The following is a 19,743-nucleotide window of genomic DNA, read 5'->3' on the forward strand; positions in this document are numbered from 1 at the left end:
CAGATCAATTGGAACACATGATTACAGGAAACTTTGATTGCATTTCAGTTCAAAACACCAGATACATACATTTAGTTCAATACTCCAGATACATGCATTTCAAAACACTTAACCAACAACTACCATTGTCATTGCTACTTCAATTCTTTACCTGAAGGCAAACCAATAACACCAAACCAAACAACAACAACACACACAGCTACAATTGCCCTCAGAAACCATGCAATTTCCTTTCCTAATCCTAATAGTTCCATTGCTATGGCTATCAAAACTGACAGTTCTTCATTTTTTTCCCTTTCTTCTTTTGCAACAAAATTGAAACGCTTCCTTTGATCAACAAGTTTTGGCCCACAAAATGGCTCTGTCATCGGCGCCTGTCGACGACCACCACAAGCATTTGCAATACCATCACCATCACCATCAAGCTCCCCAATCGCCTTAAGGTACTTGAAGTAGTCCTCTTCCCAGAGCCAGAAATCACAACCCGACCCATCCCTCTACACAAAAACGTAAGGAAACTCAAATCCAACAACAAATGGTGCTCAAAACCAACTTCAATTCGATGGCATACGAACTAAACTTGTGATTTGGGCAAGTGTAGAAGATTCGGCCCCGATTCAAATCAGTGTCCGCCACCAGCTCCACCACCTTCCTCCAACAGTATGAAGGACAAAAGATAATGGAGAGATTTGCCTTTCCTCTACCCTAATGAACGAGCTCGATTCCACGGTCATGACGTCGATTTTAACTGGGATGAAGACGATGACGATGGTACGACAAGAGGCGGCGGGTGAGAGGGTGATCGAGAGAGTGAGAGCGAGAGAGAGTGAGTGGGGATTAGGTTATAGGCCGGCTATGCAGATGTGTAAAAAATAGAAGAACTCATATGTAAAATATCTACCACATCAGTTCCCAAAAACTAACGATAAGATTTGAACCTACAATAAACCACTTAACAAGTTTAACGAAACAGAACTGAAAAAAAAATCCAAGACCTATATAACACAACACGACAAGATCATGAGCCGTCAGTGCATTTTATAAAAAAAAACTAACCCGCATCGAGTCGCTCTTCCTTCTTTCTCCTCGCCGTTTGCACCGCACTCCCAGATCTCCCCCTCCCCGCCTCTCTCGCGTCGCGGCGATGGCCAACGAGCCCCTCGACCCGCCGCCGGCGCCTCCCCCCGCGCTCCTCCGCCCGCGGCGGGAGGCGTTCGAGTACGGCCTCCTGCCCATCCCCAAGCTCATCTTCCCGGAGGGCACGCTGGCGCAGACCCTCGCCCAGATCAAGGAAAAGCTCGCCGCCGCGGCCCCCGATGGGCGCGTGGGCGCCACGGAGATGGCAGAGGCGCTGCAGATCCCGACCGAGCAGGCGGCGCTCGCGCTCGGCACTCTCGCGGCGGTGCTCCCCGCCGATGACCCAGCGCTGGGGGCCGGCGCCGGCGCCAGCGCGGACATCCGCGATGTGGTGCTATACCTCTACATCCAGTCGTACAAGCGCCTCGTCCCGCGCAGCGCGCACAAGGACTCGCCCGCCGTGGCGGACGTCTGGCCGTCCACCTCCGCGTTCGATGGGTACCTCTCCGCGCTCTCCCCGATCCAGGTCAGGATCAAGCCCCGTTGATTTGGTCGCTTTGTGAAAGGGTTATGCTGCACGTAGGGTCGCACCGTGAATACAAGTAGCTGAAGGGGGAACACAATGTGCTTCCCTTTCATTTGTAAATTCAACTCGACATCTTTGAGGGACAACGGCACCGTACCCAACTACAATCCTACCTTGCATTTCCATAAACATAGAAGAAGTTCTGCTACACTGGATGCCGGGGTGTTGCTAATCTCAATGCCGTACGCCAAGTCACAGAAACCTAGTATCAACGTACTGTCACAAACATATCTGGTGAAGGCCTTCCGAAGGCACTAACTGTTGCTGTTCCGTTCTTGTATGAAGCTGCTGTAGAGATCCTCCATCCACCGATCAAGGCAGTTGACATGTTTCACCAAACATTTTTTTCATGTCTTCTGCAATCCAACAGTTGAACACTTCTAGCTTATCATCAAGCGAGTACATCAACAACTTGTGAATGGAGAATTAGAATTCCATGAACCCAATTCTCCCTGCAAAGGATTTATGCTCGATAAGAGGTATATTGGTAGCAGTCCATGTCTGTGATGGCTACACCTCTGTCTGGTATATGCAGCAACTTGGCTTGCAAATAGCTGAAAGTGAATCCTGCACGACGCATACAGTGTCATCATGGCTAAACCACACGGACCATCTTGTGAGTGTGCCTGGTTGTCTGTTTTGTATGGCGAACAGCAAGAATTCTTGATTTGTTAAGTCCAAATATGCGTGCGAATTGGAATTAATATATTAATTGTAAACACTACAGTACTCCATTGCGCATTGACTCCCATGGGTTCCCTTTGCATAAGTGTTTCCTGAAGAGTGGTTGTTCATCTGCATTTTGTATGCTATCCTATTTGGAATTATAATATTTCGCATAAGTTATACTTCCATATTACAGTAGCGACATTGATTCAAAATGATCCCAGTCATTCATACCTACTCAGCTGACCCAGACCAAACCTAGTTCATAAACAGTTAACTAACCTTTTTTATGTTGAGGTATGGTAGCACGATTTGATTTTGTATGTTCTTTTATTTTTATGTTTTATTTTGCCTGGAGAACTATAGGTGCCCTTGTCATTTTTTGCTGCTTTTGCCATTACAAGTAGTTATCTATAGTTTTAATATTACATTCACTTAATTATTCCTTTTTGTATTGCTTTGCAGCTTGTACGCAGTAATAGCCGTCGTTTTATGCCATCCCAAGCTGATGAAGAAATTCATCAGCTGTCTTATCTCCAAAAGCATATGGCAAATATTCTTACTCTCTTGGCAGATTCTGTTGAGGGAGAGGGTGATGATTCTCTGGTATGCCACCTTTTCTTTTGACTGATATGCTTTGATTTGATTTTTTTATTATTATAGTAGAGTGAAGCTGGTGTGATGAAAGATTCATAGAAATAATATTTTGACTTACTGACGAGGGGTCTTGTTTGTGGTTCCTGAATCCTGACCTTAAACACTAGACTGGAGACGGTAAAAGAAACGGGTGTAGCATGCATGCTAAGCAATGATCTTGTAAAATGGTATTTATAGCTCTGTTTTCTCTTTCAAGATGCAGGCCTCCAAGTAGAATATGAGGTATGACTTTGTGAGTTTTATCCTGCTAACTGTATTCATGGAAAAGATCAACTGACAGGCAGACATGCCTACAGCTATTTGATCCAGCTAGATATATATGTCCCAAATGACATCTCATCTCTATGTGCAACTGAGGATAAATGTTATCGTTTATTTTGGGATATTTTTTTGAAAGTAATATTCTTGTTTTCTGACAAAGAAACTTAAAGTTTAGACCCTTGCAGAATACGTTGGCTGAGTTTTCCTTTAAAATTGGAAACATGAAAGATATGTTAGGTGTACATATACATATATATAGCCTGTGGTCCTGTTTTTTAGAACAATAGTTAAATTAGCCCCCGTAGTAGCTGTATGAACAGCACTTGTATTCATCATGAGGGCTCTATGCCCGTAAATATACACATACAGTTGTGGGCAAATTTCCTGTGTAAGAACGTGCTCTTAGTTCAGTTCGGCAGAACGTACATCTCCAAACAAAAGACTAAAACAGGGCCTCAGGCTATATAAATGTACACCTAATAAGATGATCTTGATGTGTATACTTTGTGTCTTATCCTTCTATGTGGGGCTACGCAGTTGAACATGATAAGATGCTTTGCAAAATGAACACTCTAGAGAGTTAGTGACCATTATTTGCATTAATTTTTGTAGGTATTGACAATGGAGACTTTTGAGCACCTTGGATTTCTAGTTCAATTCTCAGAAAGAACTTCCTTAAGCCAGGCAGCCACATTTTTTGCAAATTCTGATCCAGACATGCCTGCTGCTCCTGTCCCTGCTGCTCAGGTTCTTGATTGGATTTCACAGAACATAGCTTCTTCACTGGAATATTCTGCTGAGAAGTCTGCTGCGAAGGAAAGCAGCCAGCAAATCGATGTTGATGTGACCATGGCTGATGCCAATACAAGTCATCCACGGAACAGCACACCAAGTTCCAATCCTGCATACTACAGAAATACTACTTTTGTGGAGGGCTTTTCCAAAACCTCTGTTGTCAAGCATGCAGCTGATGTCAAAGGGCACTCCATGAAGGTACAGTGAATCACAGATACTTTTTTGTCAACAGCCAACTACTGGACATTGAAAAGGACTGAAGCGATCTAATTCTAATCCCTTTTTCATGTTCAATTTGTTTGAAATTTCACATTATCCCCCTCAATATGCAAAACTTGAATTTTAAAATTTCTTAATGCAAAATATGGTTTCATGAGTTAGTGCTTATGTTTATTTCCCCTATTATCTTTTAGTTATATTTTTGGACATTGACATGGTTCCAGTACACACCATTGACCATTACTTTTTTAAATTAAATATTAGTTATTAGAAAAACTAAAAAAACATATAATGGTGTGGAAGTACTATTGATGAAAAATCTGCTAATATCAATTCAATGTGACAAATTTGCCTGCATGCATTTGGATGACAAGTAAAAGAGTATGGATGGTGTAATATATTGCATTTAGGTGGTTAGTCTTACGACGCACTAAACACTGTCAAAAGTTGTTTTATTGCTGGATTTGTACTGTACTATTACCACCTTTTTGAACATAATTTAAGCGATGATAATGCCAAGTATCATTATCTGGGTCAGGGTGCATAGAAGTTCAAAACTGGAAGAGAATATGCAGGCAAATAATCTTATTTGGAAAGAACATCGATACGAAAACTCACTTCACAGTGGAGGCTACTCAGCACCTGGCCTCTACCTTTCTTTGTTGACATGTATTTTGTATTGTTTCATAATTCACATTACTCCAATCTGTTGTAATCTCTTGTGGCTGCTTTTGATTGGAACAATGAAACCTCAGGGCTGGGATTCTACATTTGCAGTATTGATAACACAAATTACAAACTGTTTCTATAGGTTTTGAACTGCCATGATTCTGTTATCTACATATTGGCACCACTGAAGTATGCTACCGTGTATGGCTGTTCTGATGCTACAGTTGTTCTTGGTGCTGTTGGTAAGGTATGCACGTCATTCTTCATTCCTTCTATTCCTGTCATTTATTCTATTTTATTTTTTGTGATTGCTCTGCTTTGTAATTTATAATTTTTCTGTAGAAAGAGTCTTCTTGCTGTCTCTATATGGCTGAAATGGATTTGCTACCTATATATTGGGCTACCTTGGCTTTGTTTATACATATGCAGCTCGTTTATTGGTATCAGCTAAATTGCAGACAACTTGCCATGTACGTGGTTATTTATTGTGGTTTGTAATATATTACACTTCATAGCCAGATGCAACGAAGGTTGTGACTGTTTTGGAGTTATTATTATTATTTTTGTTATTCTCAAATGTGGGGACTGCAGTTACTAGTTTCTACTTAAGGGTCACAGTCTTGCAGAAAATGATTGTGAAACTGCTACCTCTATGCCTACCATGCTACAGTAGTGCATGAACAGTACACGCGATACTGTAGCATGGTGGCCATGTGATGATGATGGCGCCAGTTAGGAGACAAATATCATATTTTCAAGTAGTTGCATTGCATAGTTCTTAAGCATTTAATTAGTGATAAAATTAAGATTGCATTTCATTATTTTTGATTGAAGCTGTTAGGTCCTGACTCTATAGAAGGGAAAACAACCCATTCAAATGAATCAAGCAAAGATGAATCGGATTTTCGAGTATCTCAACTCAGTCCTTCCCTTCCTCCCTCTGTGCCCTCTGGTTCACAATTGTAACAGTGAATTACTAGGCATTTCTTTTTACATATTGAAACAATCATCGACAACCTTCCTTGCTGAAGGAGGCATGACAACAATCAACAGCAGACGACAGTACCCTCATTGAATGTCTTGGGTATGAGTTTGGTCGCCATGAGGCCTAATAAATACATGTTGACGTATATGTCACCTTTGAAACACAATAGTGACATTGAAAACATAACTTGATTGGGAAAGTAAAACCTCAGCAATTGATAGTGACATAGTGCTGCCTATAGGTTGCCAACTATGTTTTTGACAAGTATACTTTGAATGTTTATGCTGTCAGGTAGTAAAAGTGGAGCATTGTGAAAGAGTGCATATCATTGCAGCTGCAAAACGAATTTCTATTGCTAACTGTCGTGAGTGCATCTTCTACCTGGGAATAAATTACCAACCTCTTGTTTTGGGGGACAACCATAAATTACAAGTGAGTTTCTGTTACTCATTTTCCTTCAGTTTTTGGTGGTGGTGGTAGTGTAAATATTTGATTTCCCATCTTCTTTTAGTGATTCTTAATCCGCGATCCACAGTTATGAATTATCATAGCTACTCATGGTACATAGAAATGACAAATAAGTGTGAAGGGCAATATTGAACTTATTGATGCGATTTTATACCGTACTTGATATTAACATTTTATTGTGTAAATTTTCTTTTCTGTGTCAACAGGTTGCTCCGTTCAACACTTACTATCCACAATTACGGGATCATATGATGCAAGTTGGTGTCGATCCCACTGTCAATAAATGGGACCAACCTTTTGTATTGGGAGTTGTTGATCCACACGATTCATTGTCCCATCCTGCTGGGGCTTCTGATGTTAAAGCTGAATCTGCTACTTGTCTGGATCCTGATCTATTCACTAATTTTTTGGTATGTCAAAATACACTGTAGACTTTTAGCTTTTTAAATCAGCATTAATACAAAAAAAAAGCACAGATTCAATCAGTATGCCACCTTAAGTTAATTGGTTATGGTTCTTGATGGGATTTTGGGCTGTGTATGGAAACCTCTGTTTCTTGCCTTGTTCATCTTCTCCAATGCAAGTGAGCAGAGAGCCCAGTTTGCAACGTCTACTTATCCAAATAGTGGCAATGTGGAAACTTGAAGCATCTACATGTTATAATTCTTGTGTCAGATCTTGATGTATCTTTTCACAATTTGCACCAATGATGATTTCAGCAGAACACCACATCCCAGTGATGTCGAACCTATCATTTGATGTGTTTGCAATACGTAATAACACTATTATTTTTAAGAGAAAGAAAGGTTACAAAGTGACTTCCCTTCTGCAGATTCCTAGTTGGTTTGAAGCTGAAGTGCAAGAGACTACAAAATGCAATCCCTTTCCATTGCCTGAAATTTATCTAGCATCCCAAAGCAGAAAGGTATACCAAATTACTGCACGCAATGAAGCTAGACCATACCATAATTTCTTTCTCTCTTAAGTACTGCAGAAAGTTTTTCTATTTGAAAATAGGTATTAATTGATGCTAAGCAGTTTATGTTACAATACCTGTTTGTGAAATGCTTTAGTTTCTTTGCACTTTTGGTTTATGTTGCACCTTATTATTTAGAATGGCACCCTCACTTTATTCATTTAGAATGGCTGCATGAGCTGTGTATTAATAAACAATCAGGTGATATTTGATATTTTTGACACAATTCGGGTGGCAAAAAAGACTAGAGAAAAAAATAGGATAAACTCCTTATTTGCCACTGCAAGTTTGCTAAATCCTTGGTTCTGATACTGTCATTGTGGGCCTGGACCCACGTGTCAGTTAGACAACGAATGGCATCTACGGGGTCAGGAAAAATCACAATGGAAAAAGGAATTGTCCCTACCATTTATTGTTTTCATCACTGGTGCTATGCGGATCCAGTTGTTCTAATTCAAGTAGGTGAAATGCTTTAGTTTCTTTTCTTTTTCTCCAGCATAGTTGTAAAACCTCGAGGATATAGTGCAAAGTTGGATTGATTCTTGAAAGTGGACATTTGCTCATCTCTATATTTTACCGTGCTGTGTTTCTAAGTCACATGTTCCTAAATATGCCGTTTTCATTTCCAGCATTCTGCTCTGGAAGATATTCAGAAGACTGTTCGAGAGCTGCAGCTTGATGACAATAGGAGAAGGGAATTGACGAGTGCCCTTCATGCACAGTTCAAGGATTGGTTATACGGTAACTTATCATTAGTACATTCAATTTCTCCAGCATTTTCAATGGAGACTACATCTATTGGCTTACCTCTAGAGACTTTGGTGGTTGCACAATTTGATGTTAATTACAGATATGCTGATACTGCTCAGCAGGAGCAGACCTCTTTACCCTTTAGAAGTAACATTCTCCTACCTGGCTACACCAGTGAAATAAATGCACACAGCAACTTATGCAAACCTCGATAAATTGTACGACTATTTAAGCTTAATACCTGGAACCGTAAATCATTCGTGCACTACTAGCCTGTAGCCTCTTGTGCATGTCTGCAATCCTGAACCTCTTCTTTCTGCATATCAGCAATAGCAGAGAACGCGAGATTTTTATTTACCACAAAAATGATAAGGCCAATCAATTATTGGTACTTTTTTACCCTTTTAACGAATCGGCACTGCTCCTGCCGCTAGTTTTTTTTTTTAAAAAAGAAAAATATAAGGAGTGACATTGCTAGAAATGATATTATTTGTTTACTTGCAACATTGGGGTCTTGACTCGAAAACTTGGTTTCTTTTCGCTTGAGTAACTGGAAATCTTTGTGGTTCATGTCCTCAGCTTCGGGCAATATCCGCCAGCTCTACTGTCTGCAAGGAGATTGACGTGTGATGAACTGCTCTCATAAATGCAATTGTGCACCTGCAAGTCTGTTTATCCTCTGCCGACCCCGACTCCATAACATTCGACAATTGTCGAAGCTGACCTTACTCCCTGGAGAGGATTCCACCTGCTCTCCCAGCCTGTAGTATCTATTATCTAAACAAGGATGTAAAAAAGCACGTGTACTATTGCCTATTTTTGCAAAGTAGTTTCTCTATTTTCCCCACATTTTCATTTGTTGTGATGTCGGTGGTTGATTAGAATGTAATCCTTGTTTTCCGGTGATAACACATTTTTGGCCCTTCATAACATCCACGAGTATGTAATAGGGATCAATGAATCAACTGTGTTAAATAAACATTTCATTTCTTTTTTTGAAGAAAATAGCATTTGATTTCTTCATTTAGTCATGTATTGATCATTAATATACAGTATTTTTTGTTCTCCCTTCTAGGACCTCATTGGAAAGGAGGATTGCTCTAAGAGAATATGTAGGATTCAATTCAAATTTTGCATTAAATCCTATGGATTACTTCCTCCGGTCATAAGGACATGTCTTTTTGGAAAAAAAAAATTGGTCAAATTTTTAAAACTTTAAATAGCAATAGCTTGAAAAAATAGTTTGGAAACCTTTAAATTGTGTGAAAATTTGTCTTAAAAAACTTTTGTAATATCATAAATTCAATAGATTTTATAAATATGTTCTAATAAAAAATAATGGTCCATACTATAAATTGAAGATTATGTCTTATCTAAAATGATATATATTTATAATGGGACGAGTAGATCCGAACCGTCTCTTTCCAAAGAAGCCTGAAAATGTATGCAGTCTCATGCTTGAGATGTGTAATTTGCATGCGATGCAATAATGTGTACAAAGCTACAGATGCATGCACATTCGGCCTTGTGTTCGGAAGTGAGTTAGCGAATAGACGAGCGCAGACACTTCAGAACCTCTTCCATGTAGGCTGAGGACAAAATAAAGTACACTTTCAAACACACTTATATGCAGAACTTAATCAAGACAAATAAATGATATATACAACAGGTTACCTAGCATGGAAAGCATTAACTTCAGGAATATCAATGTTCATATACCATTTTGTTGCAGCACTATTCCCACAGATTGTAGCACCTATTTTGGTATTAAGGTAAGTGCATTACAACAATAACTGAACATAGTACTTAATATTAATGGTCAGCATGGGATAAACTAACACCCACCTAAATATTGCCTCACTTTCATCCTAGCAAAAATGATTACAACTAGTTCATCTTTACTGATGGTTTCAATAAGGAACTTATCCTCAAAAGATGTTGCATGTTCACCCCACAAAGTTATAAATAAAGTCGATCGCTGCAATATTATGTACCCTGAGTAAATAATAATTTTCAAAATGGTATAAATTAGTAGGAAGCAAACCTTAAATCACGTAATTCTACTGATTACCTAACAAAAGGGCCATTTAGACCGCTAAATTGCACCACTGGATGGATGACTGTATGCTGTTCAATAACATCTGTTCAATATTCCATGACCGTGTCATCGTGTTATACAATATGACTTCGATAAATAGATAGTCAAAGCATGAAACAATAATTATGGATGGTCTGAACCTACTAAACCATGTTCGTTCCTTGCTCTGCGATCTATGTCCTCAAAGTCCACAAAATTAAAAATATAGAGTGAAAGATTATTGGATAACTCAGTAGGTACCTTCACAATAGTCCATGATGTAAAAAAGATTGTGTGTGTGTTAGGTACAACATTGAACTTCTTTGCTTGCCTACTAACTTGGAATTTTTTTTGTCATATAAGAGCGTCCTTCCACCAAACATTCAGCAAATTTGTTAAGGTCCTTCTGCCCAATGCAAGCTGTAATGCCTACGCCCTGATATACAAAAATTCAAATTTCCATAGTAACTATTAAGGAAAAATAACGCAAGTCAAATGGTACACATCTTCATCAACCAGAGCAAGTTTCATAACAGTAAAACCTTTCCCCTTAGAAGTCCCATATACCTACCACATCCTAGCAACTCTAACCTTGATGCACTAATTGTGAATTGTTGGATTAATTTATGATAGTAAGTTGCACTCCATCTGTTATCGGTTCAACCAGGGAGGGAAGAAAATAAAAGGATCTCAAATGGAGCATTATAATCTGCAGTAGATAACAAATTATAAGTTGAAAACGTGTATACAACATGCAGTATTGACAATGGACCAAAAAATTACCAAAGGGACTGAAGAGTTTCTTTAAAAATGATGTTTTGGGTCATATTGGAGTTTGGGTCTGTATCATCATCAATTAGAACCCTGAGCCTATTTCTAGATATCACACGTGATATAGCAACATAGAGTTGTCCATGAGAAAAAACTGGACGTGGCAAGTAGAGGCCAACATTCTGCAAAGTTTGTCCTTGGCTCTTATTTATGGTTATTGCATAACACAATCGAACTGGAAATTGTTGCCTACTAAGCACAAATGGCCATTTAGTGCTTAACACGTGCAAGTCAATTCAAGGAAGAAGTACTTTGTCACCAACGTGCGATCCAGTTATTATTTGAGCCTCCAATACCTGATCCTCTAACTGTGTTATTATAAGACGTGTACCATTGCAAAGGCTAGAACTCCGATTTAAATTGCGTAGTAGCACTACAGGCGAACCAACCTTCAGCATAAGCTTATGAGAAGGAATTCCTTTGAACTGTAGAGAGTTTAGGAACTCAACCAGGTAAAGTATGTCCAAATTACCATGTTCCTTTGAGGATTCAACCAAAGTATATGAACTGAGGTATACCTTTTCATGTCCTGGGATTAAGGAAAGAAAGTGACTATTAATTTCATCAATGGCATCATTTTTTGGAGCAATGATAGCCCTTTCCCTTAGATAGGTTGGGTCGAAATATGATGTCTCTAAGTTGGGGTAAGTAGATCTTATAATATTATCAACAACATAGTCTAATTTTTGGAACTAAGATGTCATGTAGTATCACAATCAACTCAGAGTCCCCATCATCAGTGTGAGCAGTCCCTTTTGTAGTGCTATCACCAATACTCAACACCCAGTCATTAAAGTCTTTCACTTGTTCAGTTGGTAAACCACTATCTGCCATCCCAAGTAAGTGCATGTTGATTGTAAGCTTTAAATCTTAACATGACTCCAGAGGTAAGAGTTAGTTACAGATGCAAACATTGTGTCTACTCTAGTGCCACCCTCAACGACATGTAGTATTTGGCGGAAATCTCCACCAAGTAACACTGTCTTCCCGCCAAACACCTGGTGAAAACTTGAAGAATCCATTTGACCAAGGATGTCACGCATACTACGATCTAATGATTCAAAACATTGCCGGTGAGTCATTGGGGCCTCATCCCATTTAATCAAAGAACTATGTACTATTAAATTAGCAAGAAAAGCCCCCCTTTTAATATCGCACACTGATGACTCATCAATAACTATAGGAATTTTAAATCAAGAATGTGTAGTATGACCTCCAGGGAGCAAGAGTGAAGCAACCCCTGATGACACTATAGCAAGGATGATAAGCTTTTCTGATCGTAAGCATGAAATAATTGCATTTCAAAGAAATGTTTTCACAGTGCCACCGTACCCATATAAAAAAAAACATTAGCCTGTTTTTTCGTAAACTGACTGTATAACAATATCATATATATGTTTCTGTTCAAAGTTTAGTTGGTTGATGAGGGTATCATGCTAACAATCTATTTTTCACCTTGTTACAAAGATTTAGATCAGGTTTTGGTAAACCATAATCAGTCATTGAAGCACCATTCTTAACAAACAAATTATCGAGCTCTACCAAAACATGATTTTTCAGATGTTCTGGAGGAACTTTATAGCAAGGCAATTGTATCATCTTTTTAATTTTGTGTTGTATATCATCGGTGAAATAAGTATAGAACTCAGTGAACAAAGAGGCTACATCACAAATAGAGCAAAAAAGAATTATAGTAACAAGTAACTATCGTATTTGAGTAGCTGATCCCCACACAGATGCTTCCTTAAGAGCCTCACGCCACTCATTATCATCACCAAGAAGACCAATAGCCTGGCATGCATCCTTAGATGTTGGGTACATCACAACACTAATTGTTCGAAGGTCCTCATATGACGTAGCACCCTTGGCAACATTCAGAAGTATAAGGAGATAGTAAAGCTCACCACAACTAGGATTGATATATATAGCCCTTCCAATTTGTTTGGTTCCTTACGTGAATGTCATGCCTTATCCTTTTTATTCCAAACCCACTTTGTTGGTAATTCTATGTATGTTAACTCTTGAGCAGTTGGGAACATCCTATTATCAGAAAACCACTCAATCAATGCTGTCTGCATGTGATATCGAACAATGGATGGTTCTCTAGGTACACAACGCTATTCATTAAAGGGAGATGTACAGCTAACCTCTCCACTGTTGGCGTCCTATAGTGGATATCGAATTCGAACATAAGCTAAATAGCCTCATGTGAAGATAAATAATGACAATCAATGTACTCTCGAACCTCATCGACATCTTCAGGCTGTCTCTGTGCGTCTAATGATTGGGCACCAAGACTGCTACTAATAACCTCACCATGTGAATCACTATGATGAAGGTCATCTCCAAAGGTTTCAATGATGGCTTTAGCGCGATCTGGGCCTTTTGTAATATACCTAAATAGGTACTTGATGAGGTGTGTTTTATTGCACCACTCCACATTTATATGGGCTCTAAACCATTTTAATAATACTAAATTATACGGAACAACCCATCCATTGTCAAGTTTAACCCCATATCGCTCAACAAACTGCCCAGCCTCAGGACGACACCTATACTGTACAAAACCATCCTCACCAACAATTGTATTTGGTTCATAACTCTTAGGAAAGAATTTTGAGCACTTACTGTTTTTCATGCATGGCCATTTTTGGTTAAGCTTGCCACAAGGGCCATGCACCATAAATTCATCAACATGGCTATAATTGGATCAGATAATTTATCCGGTACCTCTGCATATATTATCGAGTCAATAAAGGAGGGGCAGGGGTCTTTGGTATTACCTTCAAGCCAAACCAAAATATGAACGTGAGGCAGACCGCGCTTTTGAAATTCAACAGTATAGAGTACTGAAACAAAATAATAATAACAATATTAAGAAATTGCATAGGTACATGCTGCTAGTTTGCATGCATAAGGGACAATAAATTGGGCAACACCCACATAAACCTAATGCCCTGCTTTCTTGCTTTGATGCATGCTTTCTGCGGAGTGGACAATTACTAAATGCATAAGGGACTAAATACTTCATAACGACTATTTATTTTCCAAACAAGAACCACATGTGGCAAAAACTTGATAATCATACCTGCTTGTGCCTTCCCAAAATAAGCACCTTTATTCAACTCAGAAATAGGTTCCTCTCGATGCTAACAACTGGCTCCGAACCATCGAGCAGAAGCTCACGCTACTTCGGTGTAAGGACATGAGAAGGAGCTCTTCGCCGCCCATCAGCTTCATGGTGCTGCTGGCGCATGGTGGTCTGACTTTCTGGCCATGCACATCATCAACCACCGGTGTCTTGGGCGGAGTTCCGCTAAGCCTTCTGTGATTATCACATTCCCAAAGTAATTATGGAGATCAAAAGGCGGGAGTTTTTGGACCTCAAGAAAGGAGGTAGGTCGGTGATGTAATATGTGCAAGTGTTCAACCATGTTACATAGTATGCATCAGAAGAGGTCAACACTGACGAGCAGAAGCAATACCACTTTGTGAACGGTCTCTCTTCCAAGATGCGAGACCACTTATCATCTCATGAGTTCACCAACTTCAACAAGCTGGTGAGCACCTCCCTCATGGTTGAGTTCAAGCTAAAGAACCACCAAGAGGAGAAGAAGCGCACGAGGGTTCCATCGCCTTCCATGGGCAGAAGCTCTCAACGTACACGGATGAAGAGTCAACCTCCTCCATCTCACATGTCGGTTTTGACGCTCCATGGCCAATGTGGATAGTGCGACACCCATATTTCTCCGCTCCGCAAGGGCAGCCTCCAAGACCCACCAGTTCTTAAGGGAGTGTGACTGGTGGCCCCTGCGGCCCATGTTACAATTGTGGCTGTGCCGGTCACTATGCGTGGGATTGCCCTTTTCCAAAGCCAGGATTCATGGCGACTGCTCCAAGGCCATCACTGTCAGCTCAACCCCTTCCATAAGCTTCCAAGACGGTGCACGTTCCCAAGTGTGACCGAGTGAACCACACCACCGTGGAGGAAGCTCACGAGGGAGATAACGTATTGATGGGTATGTTGCTTGTGAATTCTTACCCTACAATTGTGCTTTTCGATTTTGGTGCATCTCATTCATTTGTTAAGGAGAGTTACATCTTGAATCACAACATGAACACCAAGACCCTACCTACCTCTTATCATATTGATGCACCTGGTGCCCGATTGCAAACCAACCGGGTCGTCCCTTTGATCGAGATTCTCATTGAGCGACTTCATGTTTATGAAAACTTGATTTTGCTTGATATTAGGGGAGTGGATATCATATTGGGAATGAATTGACTTGCCAAGAAAAAGGTTGTCATTGATTGTACTCATAGGACTGTCACTCTTAACAACGTGTCCGGCACCGAAGTCCAATTGAGGCTTAAGGAAGTTAATCCTTGCCATTATACCCTGAAGGTTGTCGTAGTCAAAGGTCTCCTGAACATTCCCGTCGTGTGTGAGTTTCCTGATGTCTTCCCAGAAAAATTGTTAGGAATTCCACCTGATAGAGCAGTGAAATTCTCTATTGATCTCTTGCCTGAAACAACCCTGATTTCAAAGAGGTCTTATAAGATGCCTCCAAATGAGTTGGCAGAGTTGAAGAAGCAGATTCAGGAGTTGCTATGAAAGGATTTCATTCGTCTGAGCTCCTCACTCCGGGGATGCCCGACACTCTTTATGAAGAAGAAGGACCAGACTCTGCTTATGTGTGTTGATTACCATCCGTTGAACAAGGTCACTATCAAGAACAACTATTCGCTCCCTAGAATTGATGTTCTATTTGATCAACTAACTAGTGCATGGGTTTTCTCTAAGATTAACTTAAGGATAGGCTATCACCAAATAAAGGTCCGACCGGTGGATATTCAAAGACGGCTTTCTCTACCCGTTATGGACTTCATGAATTCACCGCCATGTCCTTCATCCTTACCAATGCATCAGTGTTCTTTATGTACTTGATGGACACAGTCTTCATGGAGGAGCTCGACAAGTTTGTCATGGTTTTCATCGACGAAATTCTTATATACTCCAAAATTGAAGAGGAACATTCTGAGCATCTCCGTGTTGTTCTTGGCTGACTCCGAGATCACAAAGTATATACTAAGTTCAGCAAGTGCAAGTTCTAGCTCAAAGAAGTCACTTTTCTAGGGCATGTTTTATCCGAGAATGGTGTTGCCGTTGATCTGAGCAAAATGCAAGAAGATCTTAATTGGGTTCAACTCAAGAATGTCACCGACATCCAGAGTTTTCTTGGACTTGCGGGTTATTACCGTCAGTTCATCGAGAAATTCTCCAAGATTGTCAAGCCAATGACAGAGCTATTAAAACAAGGAAGTGTATTCGAGTGATCGAGTGAATGTAAGTCAGCTTTCCAAATTTTGAAGAAACTACTCACGACCGCTCCTATTCTTGCTCAACCCGAAGTGGACAAGGGTTTTGACGTCTATTAAGATGCTTCCCTCATAGACCTCAGATGTGTCCTTATGCAAGAAGGTTGGGTTGTTGCTTATGCTTCGCACCAGTTGAAGTGCCAAGAGGAGAATACCCACCTCATGACTTAGAGCTTGCGGCAGTTGTGAATGCTCTAAATATTTTGGCGCCACTATCTGCTAGGAAATCTGTGTCGTATCTATACGGATCACAAAAGTCCCAAATACATTTTCACCCAATCCGAACTGAATATGAGACAAAGAAGATGGCTCGAGTTAATTAAAGACTATGAGCTAGAAGTCCATTATCATCTGACAAGGCAATGTGGTCGCCGATTCACTGAGTCAAAAGGCCCGATGCAATTGCCTTATGGTCAAGTCCGAAAATACCACACTTTGTGATGATTTTCGGAGACTTGAACTCGAAATGGTCCCAGAGGGATTTCTTGCAAACTTGGAGATAAAATCCATCCTCCTGGATCAAATTAAAGAAGATCAAAGGAATGACAAGGGCATGACCTAAATCTGAGAGAAAATGAAGAGACAAGGCCACGTGTTCGTCAGGAGATGATTAGGGTGTCTTATGGTTTGGTAAGAGGCTAGTTTTTCCGAAAGTTGATACACTGAGGAAGAAAATTTTGAATGAAGCTCATGATTCGTTGTTGTCCATTCATCTAGGAAGTATCAAGATGTACCAAGACCTCAAGCCAAGATTTTGATGGACTCGCATGAAGTGAGAAATCACTCGATATGTTGTCAGGTGTGACATATGCCCAAGAGTAAAGGCCGAGCATCTTAGGCCGGCCAGTATGCTTCAACCATTCTCTATTCCCTCCTAGAAGTGGGAGGAGATTAGAATTGACTTCATTACCGGATTGCCGAAGACATCTCATGGATATGACTCAATCTGGGTCATTATGGACCGGTTAGCAAAGTCCGCTCATTTCTTTTCTGTCAAGACCACATATTCGGTCAAGCAATATACGGAGTTGTACCTTACTCGAATTGTTTACCTTCATGGGATTTCGAAGAAGATCATCTCTGATCGAGGCACTCAGTTTACCTCACATTTCTATAAGAGCCTTCATGAAGCTGTGAGAACCGAGCTCTTCCATAGTACCACCTACCACCCCCAAACCGATAGTCAAATCGAGAGGGTGAATCAGATTCTGAAAGACATGTTGCGAGCTTGTGCTCTCACATATTGAAAGAATTGAGAAATTTTCTTACCATTCATCAAGTTCTGCTACAACTACAATTATCAGTCGAGCATTGAAATATCGTCGTTTGAAGCTCTCTATGGCCGAAGATGCCGAACGCCGTTAAATTGGTCCAAATCCGAAGAAAGGGCTTTTTTAGGCCTGTATTTGGTCAAAGAGGTAGAAGAGCATATTCTGGTTATTCACTAGTGTCTCGTCATGGATCAGTCCCGACAGAAGAGCTATGCGGACTACCGCCGATGAGAACTTGTGTTGTATATCGGGGACTTTGTCTATCTCAAGATATCACCTCTCAAAGGGGTTCGATACTTTCAAGTCAAAGGGAAGCTAGCACCCCGATATGTAGGGCCTTTTCAAATCATTGCTCAGCGTGGAGAGGTGTCCTATCAGTTGGACCTACCTTCGTCCCTCTCCGTCGTTCACAACGTGTTACATATCTCGCAACTGAAGAAATACCTTCGAGTTTCAACCGAAGTTATTGAGGTTGCAAATCAAGAATTGCAACTGGATCTCTCATATTGCGAGCGACCAATTCGAATCTTGGATGAAGTGGAACGCAAGACTTGATGACACTCTATTAAATTCATCAAAGTCCAATGGAGCAACCACACTAAGGATGAAGCAACTTGGGAGTGTGAGGATAAAATTCATTCTGAATATCCAGAACTTTTTGAGAACTTGTAAATATCATTGCAATTTTGCATATTGGAGCATCTCACATATATATAATCACCATCATGTTGAATGGAAAGTTTGTTCCTAAATGCTTGCACCTAGAAACCTTTCGAACTGCGAGAACATACTCCTGGCGGTCTGACCACTATTGATATGCCGGTCTGAACACTAGAGGCATTTAGAACCCAAAACTCTCTGTTCCCGGGCAGTTTGATGGCCCCTGGCTCGTGGTCTGACTGTTGGTCAGTGGTCTGACCGCCGACATAACGTCAGTCCGATCGATAGAGCCCAAAGCTCTCGGTGTGGATTTTGGTCTAACCGCCGTCCACGTGGTCTGACCGAGCCTAGCTGTGGTCTGATCGCCAACTCATGTGAAGGTCCCATGACAATCATTTTGTTCCGTCGAGGACTGTTGACAGAATTCTTTTCCATTTGCGGAGATTCCCTTCCACTTCATCACCATCACCTTTTCCCTGAGTTTGCCGAATCTTGGGTCAAGATTCTATTTAAGGTGGGGGGGGGGGGTTGTCACATCCCAAAATGCTAATCATGTGATTAAACATTCATAATTATCATGGCATTATGTTTACGCGTATTTATTTGATAACTTGAATTTAAACATGTTTCAAAAGTACTTGGAGATAGTTTAGAGCCCTTTTGGAAAACCCTAAATACCTTGGGGACAAGAAAAGAAAGAAAACATGGGAAAATTGCTTCCCACGGTCTGACCGGGACTACCCACGGTTTGACCGCCGGGGGCAGCCACGTAGGCTTGCTACGTGGATTTCTCGTGGTCCAATTGGGACTTCCCGCGGTCTGACCGCCAGAGTGCAGAGGCTCGACTTAAGTGAATCGATCACTCTTGCTCTCTCTCTCACACACTCACTCCCTCACTCTCTTCCCCACTCCACCTTAGAGAGAGAAGGAGAGCTCCACCTTGACATCCACGATGACCAGAGATTGACGGTGGGAACCTCCCTAAGCTTCTGGAGGACTTCCTCAAGCTCCTCCTCTCTTCTCCCTCGCAGGAGGCACGCTCATCCAACCTCAAGCCCACACGCCACCCCAGAGCCCGATCTTCAAATCGGAGCTTCTCCGGAGTGGATTGATCTGCTAGGAAGCTGCCATACACTAAGGTGAGGCATCCCCTACCGTTTCCCTATTGTTTCCAAGCTCGATTCGACCCTCATGTCATTTAGACCCGATTTTAACCTAGCCTAGATCCAATCCATGGGGTATTTTGAGTTTAGCTTAGTGAATGTTGTCCAAATCACTTTAGAAGCACTCCATCAGTCCTAGAGGGCATTTTTGGGTACACTTCATAGTCGAAGGTTTCATCGGAGTCCTCGTCGGTGACCCTGCAATGGTATTACCGACAAGGTCTGGCGGTCTAACTGCTGATAGGGCCGGTCT

The 19,743-nt window shown here is 40.9% G+C and overlaps 1 protein-coding gene across 1 annotated transcript; it reads left to right on the forward strand.

The window, feature by feature from the left end:
- The first annotated feature begins 1,036 nt into the window (after positions 1-1,036).
- LOC133922473 (uncharacterized) lies at positions 1,037-9,136 on the forward strand. The gene is made up of 9 exons (XM_062367833.1): positions 1,037-1,603; positions 2,795-2,935; positions 3,860-4,240; positions 5,073-5,177; positions 6,207-6,347; positions 6,590-6,793; positions 7,216-7,308; positions 7,989-8,100; positions 8,689-9,136. Exons 1-9 carry the CDS (start codon positions 1,145-1,147, stop codon positions 8,730-8,732), a joined length of 1,680 nt encoding a protein of 559 aa, XP_062223817.1. The 5' UTR covers positions 1,037-1,144; the 3' UTR covers positions 8,733-9,136.
- The last annotated feature ends 10,607 nt before the right edge of the window (positions 9,137-19,743 follow it).

Source organism: Phragmites australis, chromosome 6 (assembly GCF_958298935.1).
Source record: "Phragmites australis chromosome 6, lpPhrAust1.1, whole genome shotgun sequence".
NCBI classification, from domain to species: Eukaryota; Viridiplantae; Streptophyta; class Magnoliopsida; order Poales; family Poaceae; genus Phragmites; species Phragmites australis.